The sequence below is a fragment of the Pteropus vampyrus genome, unplaced genomic scaffold (assembly GCF_000151845.1).
Source record: "Pteropus vampyrus isolate Shadow unplaced genomic scaffold, Pvam_2.0 Scaffold276, whole genome shotgun sequence".
Lineage (NCBI taxonomy): Eukaryota > Metazoa > Chordata > Mammalia > Chiroptera > Pteropodidae > Pteropus > Pteropus vampyrus.
In genome coordinates this window covers 3,194,149-3,202,332 of record NW_011889057.1, presented here as the reverse complement: position 1 = coordinate 3,202,332, position 8,184 = coordinate 3,194,149, and the positions used below count along the sequence as shown (strand labels likewise).

At 50.5% G+C, this 8,184-nt stretch overlaps 1 protein-coding gene across 1 annotated transcript; it reads right to left on the bottom strand.

Moving 5' to 3' along the window:
* Window positions 1-381: 381 nt before the first annotated feature.
* KRT74 (keratin 74) lies at window positions 382-7,727 on the bottom strand. The gene is made up of 9 exons (XM_011375868.1): window positions 7,217-7,727; window positions 6,368-6,582; window positions 5,867-5,927; window positions 5,274-5,369; window positions 4,609-4,773; window positions 3,253-3,378; window positions 1,500-1,720; window positions 1,053-1,087; window positions 382-584 (listed from the first exon to the last, which is right to left on the bottom strand). The coding sequence occupies exons 1-9, from the start codon at window positions 7,685-7,687 to the stop codon at window positions 382-384; spliced, it is 1,593 nt and encodes a 530-aa protein (XP_011374170.1). The 5' UTR covers window positions 7,688-7,727.
* Window positions 7,728-8,184: the final 457 nt, after the last annotated feature.

Genomic DNA, 8,184 nt, shown 5'->3' with positions numbered 1-8,184 from the left:
TTTTCTCCTAAATACTGGAGTCATTCTACAAAAACCTTTCCCTCTCCCCTCCTTTTCTTTCTCCTCTTTCTCCCTCTCCTCCCTCCCTCCTCTCCTCTCTTTTCCTGGATGATCATAGCTTCCCAGGACCAAGGAGATAATCGTAGCTTGCGTCCCTGCCAGTCGAAGGGAAAATGAGAAGTCACAAAGTCCACATGGGACCTGAAGAAACAGGGAGATGGCAGTTCTAATCAGAACTTGACAGTAAGATAAGTCACGGTGCAGATGGCCAAGGGTACTAGGACTCCGAGTGGAGGATTGGGGTGTGGCAGACATCTTCAGCCAGAGTGAGAGCAAGGGCATCTCTTGTCCCGGGTGCTGAGGTGAGCGGGGTTGTGTGGCTCATCGGGTCGCTTTCCTGGCTAGTGCGCTGACTGAGGTGCTCTTGCCTTGAGAGTCCTTGGGGTCTCCTACTTGTACCCCTTTGCTCCTGGTCTGCTCACTTCGGGTGCTGCCAGAGCTCCCTGCAATACCACTGGCCCCAAGGGCAGTACTCGCTGAGGAGCCAGGGTGGTAGCTGCTTGCACTGCTGCTGCTGATGACAGCTGAGAAGAAAGGGCCAAGAGCAGGGAAGAGGGACAGCAGGGTAAGTCAGCAAGTGAGACATCTCCCTTAATCCCACAGCAACCCTCAGCATCAAGAAACACCACCAAGACGAATGGAGACCTGATTGTGTACCCAGCTTTGTGCGAGATGAGGACAACACAGAACAGACATGCTCCTGCCCTCTTGGAGTTTCTAAGATAATTTGGCTCTCAAGGCCATATTCTCAACCTTTCTCTTGATAGGTTGAGAGCCAGAAAGGGTATGGGGTGGGCATGACTTTAGTCACTGTTTCCACGGGACAAAATGGGGAATAGGTTTCCTCTAAAGCCGGAGAACCTTCACAAGACAGTAACAAAGGTTTTGGATGGCATGAGACATTTAGTGGAGGAACATAGCTTTTTCCTGGAGTCCCCTGCTTTCCCATCCAGCCAGAATCCCTACCCAACCCGTCTCTCAGAGATACTCACAGATGCTCACAGAAGATGGATTTTCACCAGACATCCTGAAGGACAGAAAGTTAAAGGAGAAAACCTCAGGGTAGTGTTTAGATTCAGCTAAGCATTGATGGGCTCCTACTTCTATAGGAATATTGTTTTAATTCACTTTTATAACAACCCGTGAGCTGATAATGGAGCTTATAATCCCCATTTTACAGATAAGAACATAGAGACACAGAGATATTAAATGATTTAACTGAACCATACAGCTAGTATGTGACAAAGCCAGTAATTAAGAGGTCTATCTGACCCCACTGGCTCTTTCGCACAGCACCACCCAGCCACCTGTGCTTCATGACTCATGTCTGATCTTTCCTTGCAGAAAGCTCCCAAATGCCCCGCTCTTCCCAGCAGGGAGCCACCCACAGCCCTTTCTTCCTTGGCACCACGACATTTCTCCTTCCCCAGTCCCCTTACCAGCACTCCTCGCCCTCCAGCAACTTGCGGTAGGTGGCGATCTCCATGTCCAGGGCCAGCTTCAGGCTCATGAGCTCCTGGTACTCACGCAGCATCCGGGCCAGCTCCTCCTTGGCCTGGTGCAGGGCAGCCTCCAGCTCATCCAGCTTGGCCTGGGCATCTTTCAGAGTGTTGTCTCCCCGATGCTCAGCATCGGAAATGGCTGTCTCTAGGTTGGCGCACTAAAAGGCAAAAAACAGGGAGATCATCAGAACACAAAATAAATATTAGATCTTAAAGGCTGGGTAGCACAACACTTTCACTTTCCAGAGGAGGCCCAAGGTGACAGCAAGTAACAGCTGCAGAGCCAGCACTTGACTCTTTGTCTATTGCAGATGGATATTTATAGGAGTTGTCATGAAAAGCTGTTGGAGCAGTTGCATTTCAGGAATGGAAGCAGAGACGTCAATGTTTGCAAAGTTATCTAGTGCCTGAGGTTGGAGGTCACCAATGGCTGCAGTTTCTAAGTAAGCCAGATCCAGAAGAACCCTACTGAGACTCCAGCCAGATGTCTCTAAGGATCAGACAGCATGCCGTGTGTCACTGTGATCAGATTACTGCCTGCAGGAAGTGTCCCAGCAGGAACCCTTCCCACACAGGGCCAAGAGTGTTTCAGCACTCTGCAGGAAGGGTCTGTTTAGATGCTCCCCAAGTCTGGCCTGAATGGGTAAAGGAGCTTTCCCTTAGGGCAGGGAGTTAAGGGCCTGAAATTAGACCCGTGGCCTCAGAAACTGGGCTCTGATGAACATTTTGCAGCCCTGTAATCACAAGTACTCCTGGGGAGAAATGGTCCTCATGGAGACTGTGAATCAGCCTTATGTATAGTCACGGCTGTCCCCGTGTTCCCCACATTGACTGGCGTGGACAGTTGTGGGGCACGGAGAGGAGAGCAGACTGAACTTTCAGTTTGGCGATTCTGTCACTAGCAGAGTTGACCTGGTTTTTTGGGGAGGACACAGGAGGGATTCCCCATCCCCTTAAAATCATTTCCCCACTAATACGGTGTTTAAGGTTTTGCTGCTACCAGGTAAGACAGGGTCCCCCTGGTGAAGTGGAAATGATACCACGGCACAGGGCAAGGGACCCAGGAGGGCTTCATCTGCTATCTTCCTCACTCAGTCCCCAGGACCACACCCCACCCTGAGGGCAGGAACTTAACATGGCCACAGAGAGGTCTGGATGCAAACCCCACACATCCCACATGTGTTGAGTGTCTAGTGGGAAGAGGATGCATGGGGCCTGTCCTCAGAAGGGCACACCCGAAGAGGACATGGGGTGGGCTTGTTGCACACAGAAAAAGTCTGATAAAGAGGGAAAAAAGAAAGAGAAAACCTGAATTTTAACCCTGATTCTGTTAAAAAAAAAAAAAAAAAAACAGCTGGGGACCCCGGGAAAGTCACTTCCCCTCTCCAGCCCAGTTTCTTTGTTTAAACTGTGGAGTCAGATGAAATAAGCTTGAGGTCCCTCCTAATTCTGAGCAGGATCCCTGCTCTGAACTCAGAGGTACCCCGGGGCAGGGTGGGAAAGAGGGACTGTGGATGGCCAAGGGGCTCCCAAGCCCAGGCAGCAGTGGGGTGGGGCATTTGCTTTATACTAAAGGGCTCCAGTTTCTTCATCACAGAGAGTGAAACTGACACACACACACACACACACACACACACACACACACACACACACACACACACACAGTGTTTTCTGAGGTATTACTGCTCACCTGCTTCCTCACGTTTCCAGTCTCACATCGGATCCTCTGGATGAGCCGGTTCAGCTCTGACATCTCGTTCTTGGTCTGTCTGAGGTCGTCACCATGCCGGCCGGCTGCCAGTTGCAGCTCCTGGATCTGGTTTCCCAGGGAGAGGAAGTTGGTGATGAGACGGAACTGCCCAACTCCTCATTCAAGGTAGGGGAAAGGTCCTAAGCAATAACTTCCATAGCTGGAAGGAGCCAAGAGAGTAGCTCCAGAGCAGGAGGTGATGGAGCTAGGACCTGGGCATCTTTTCAGATGTTTGGTGGTGATTCTGACACGAGGTCCACCCACTTCTCTAAGCAGAACCTATTTGCTGGGCTCATCCTTCTTTCTCATCACCCTACTTGTAGTCTTTCCTGGGCTGAATAAAGGAAAGAAGCAATTCCCATTTATTAGGTATTTCCTAAATATAAGAAGAGCTCTGACCCTCTCCACTCATTTATCGTCTCTTTAGAGAAGCATCTTTTAAAGGTCAAGTTCTGCTCAGGTACTGGGGATACACCCATGAAAAGGGTAGGTGTGGTTCCTGCCCCCCATGAAACATATGTTCTCCTGCAGCCCTTTCATAGGGACAGACAGAGGGCCAGAAAAGCCAAGGGCAGCAGGTACCCTTGGGGTGGTGGGATTTTGGACTCGTGGCTTGTAACTCAAATCTTCCCCTCTCCCCTTGGCCAGTCCTTCGGAAAAGAAGGGCTGACACAGCCATGGACAGGGGCGAGGAGCCTGTGATCCTTGCCATTGGTGGGCCTTGATCAATGCAAAAAGAAGTGCTAAAGCAGGCAGGAGGGGAGTCCTGGCGGCCCCCCTGGTAAAGGGTCTTCTCGGTGACAGCCCTGAAGCATAGCTCCCCATACTCACGAGGCTCCTAGAATTCTACTTCCTCCTCTTGGAAGTCCTCCCACACTGATCAGAAAAGAGGTCCTGGCTTCATCTTCTTTACCACCCTCTCTGTCCCCGGCCCACCCACAGCCATTCTCCTCCGTGTCTGTTACTCTACTGCTGCCACGTGGCAACATGTCCTAGCCCCTGGAAGTACCTTTGTTTTACAACAAGGACACCTCACTTTTTTCTTTCACCAGAAGGTTACCTGTTTTTCTCTGTTGGATATGCCTGTCCATACCAGTTTTGTGATTTATCTTTCATAATGATCTCTGCTAAGAATTCTTTTTGGGTAGAATAGCTTTAATTCAATGGTTATAATCACGCTTTCATTTGGCACATCTACAAAGGTATCTCTCACATTCACTGGTGGAGGTGTAGTTTCCTAGGAAAAGAGGGGATGGTGGAGAAGGGACATCCCTCCACTCACCCCCCGATGCCCACCTTGCTCTGGTACAGGGCCTCAGCCTCAGCCTTGCTCTTCAGGGCTATCTTTTCATACTGGGCACGGACCTCGGTGATGATGCTGTCCAGATCCAGGTCCCGATTGTTGTCCATGGACAGGATGACAGAGGTCTCACTGGCATGGGTCTGGATCTGAGCCATCTCCTGAGTAGTGAGGTAAGAACAGAGTCAGGGTCCCCTGGCCTTCCTCCTCTGCCCATCAGTCATCCAGGCCTGTAGCCCCTGGCAGAATGAGCCAAAGTGGAGTGAAGAACTGAGGGCTGGAGATCTGTCTGTTAGAGCCGAGGGAGAAGGCTCAGAGCAGCAGGAGGTACCCCACATGGGCAGCAGGCAGTGAAAGGCATTTCCTCCCACTCACGGAATCAAGAATCTGTGCTTTAGTAGGACTTCATGGGGTCGGTTTTTCCTGCTGACAGGCAAGGTCACTATCTAGGCTCAGATTGGATTGTCTCCTATGTATATGGCCTCTTGGGACTAAGATCCTACACTTCCATGGTCTCCCAGTACAAGGTTTTGCGCCTTTCCATAAAAACATCCTTCCTTCTGTTTGTCCTAAATTGCTCCTATTGGAATCTCCTTGGAAAAGCTGGGCAAAGCCCTCAGCTGGAAAGAGGCAGGTTGGGGAGGAAGAGGAGTGTCCTCACCGCATCGTACAGACACTTCAGGAACTTGATGTCTTTATCCAGAGAGTCCACTTTGGCCTGGAGCTCCACCTTCACTGCATAGGCTGCATCTGCATCCTGCCAAGGGGAACCCAGAGTCATCGATCAATACAACCCTCATCCCATCAGCTGCCCTGTCCCTGCCCAAAAGCCATTCGATTTCTTATGTTTTGCCCACGAAGGGAAGTATATTGATGAATAAAATCACTTAAAATTGCTTTTCTCTCAGACTCAATGAATCTTTGGGAATATGGAAGGGAGAATGAGGCCTGCTCTTCTTCTGTTACACCTGAAGAAAATAAAGTCCAGAAAGGTAGAGTGAGTTTCCTCAAGTCACACAGTAAGGCTGAGCTGGACCAGAATTTCCTCAGTTCCCAGACTAGAAATCTGTTTCTGTCTCTGCCCGTTTCCCGGGTATACGTCCTGCCTCTCCAATATACTGAAGGCCAGAACCGACTCCATCCTCATTCAGGCACCAGCCCCTCCCAAGGAGGCCTGGACTGAAGTCCTGCGCAAAGTTGGTTAGGATGAGGGTGCAAGAGAGATGAAAATCCATAGGCTCTTCTCTCCCTTACCTTCTTGAGCACCACGAACTCATTCTCAGCTGTCGTGCGTCGATTAATCTCCACCTCATACCTGTGGGCAAAGAGAGAAGATATCAGAGGCCTCAGTTCCCTCAGCTAAGTAACCTCCTCTTCCCACTGGCTGGGCAAATGCTCAGAATATAAAGTCCCTACAAGTGAGCACTGCAGAGGCTGGTGGGGACTGTACTATGTCTCTGAGTTACCTCACTTACATTTCACTCACTGGATTCTAGGAAAATATCCAGGTACCTATTAAGCTCCCCAAACCAGCCACTGAACCAGGCAGTGGATCAGTGAGCATAGGAACTCTTTTCCATCCACCAAGTAAGAAGCTCTCATCAAACAGGGTCGGTCTTTCCCCCATAACCAGAGAAGGGATGTGAGCCCCTGACCCTAGTACTTGCTTTCTTCCTTCCTAAAGTGGCACAAAAATTGGGTGAGCCCAGGAGTCTCTGGGAGCATGACCCATGACCTTTGGTGGTCCCTGCTCACCTCTTCTTGTAGTCCTCCACCAGGTCCCGCATGCTCCTCAGCTCTGAGTCCAGCCTCACTCTGTCCCCGGACAGCATCTCTAGCTTTTTCCGCAGGGTGCTAATGTAACCTTCAAAGATGGGCTCCAGGTTCTTCTTGCAGCTGTTCAGGTCCAGCTGCTGCAGCAGCTCCCACTTGGTCTCCAGCACCTGGTTCTGCTGCTCCAAGAACCGCACCTGGAACCACAATGGATGCTATCATGTCCCGAGGATATAAGCCACTGACTCCTCAGGTTATATAGATTTTCCTAAAGCCATTTGGCTCAAGTCTTGACCCTCTACTCATGGAATTCCATGCAAACTAGGCCCCTTACAAGGGCTCAGACTATAGCCTGCTAGACAAAACCAACCATTGAAAACTCACTGAATAAGGAGACTCCCCAGCTTTCTTCTGTTGCCTGACCCAGTTCCCAGGAGATATTCTTCCCTGTATCACAGCTAAGTGTTTCTTCTGTACCACGAGTTTTTCCCTCTGACTAGTGCTAATTCTATTAGCCCTTTGTTTCTTTAAAGAGCTGGAAGTTCGTCCAGCTGTCCTCAGAAACCCATCACTTCTTTCTCAAGGTTTCTAAATGGCTATCCTTTGCACAATTTCCCACCCTCGTCTGTAAAATCTCCAAAGAAAGCAATACGTTGTTTATTCCTTTGTGGCACCTAGCTTACAGTTCTGTTCTCCTCTTCGTTGTGATCAGAGAGCCTTTCCTGAGGTCTAGTGGCAACCTTTCCATCTGCAACGCTTTGTCCACTCCCAAGAAGCTGGGAATCACTCATATCTCACTGGACTGTCTTATCCTCCTCTTACGAGACCCACCTTGTCGATGAAAGAGGCAAACTTGTTGTTCAGAGCCTTGATCTGTTCCCGCTCCTGGGCACGTACTTTCTGGATCTCAGGGTTCAGCTCCACGTTGAGGGGGGCCAGGAGGTTCTTGTTGATGGTGACCTGGTGGATTCCCCCAGGTGGGCACATGGATGGGCACACAGGCCCCAGGGCCACACTGCCAAACATTCTGCCAGCAAAGCCAGTGGCCCGGCCCCCTCCATACCCAGTGGCAGGCCAGAAGCTGTAACCTCCAGTCCGAACACTACCACCAGCCACGTTGAGGGGAATACACTGACCCCCTCTAAGACTGTAGAGGCTCTGACTGCTGAAGCTAGCCCCAGCTCCTTTGCCATCCACACGGTGAGAAGCCACACTGCCCACAGCCTTCCTCAGCGCCACTGCCGAATGCCCACTGAAGCCCCCTTTGTTACCACCAGACTTGATGTTCAGTTGCAGACTCATGGTGGGAAAGAGGGAATTGACAGAACTGGAGAAAAGCAATCGCCAACAGATAGAGAACAATGATGGGGCACCCAGAGCACTGGCTCCTTTTATCCTGTCAAGTTCTGGCCACCGGAAAAGGGCGTCTCTTCACTCTCTCCTTTCCTCCTGCTGAAGGCCCAGGGGCCATAGGCAATTTGTGGAACAGAGATCTCCAAGCCTTTTGCAGCAACAAAGTGCCTCTGATATTGAGTGGAATATGCTGCCTTTGCAGACTGGAGAGGTCTAATCAGGTATTTATCTATGCTCCTAATTAGGGACCTGGAGTGTTATCCCCTTCAGAGATCTCCCAGCTTTATTTTTCCAGGGCTGCCTCCTTCTAGCTTATCTATCAGCAAGGAGCAAGGGAAATGCCTAGCTTTATCCAAGAGGGCTCATCGGAAAACTCCAGATTCCTGGTCTTGTTGAGAAGCTGGGGTGTCCGTGCCAGAGAAGTACCAGGAACCACTCTCTGGATC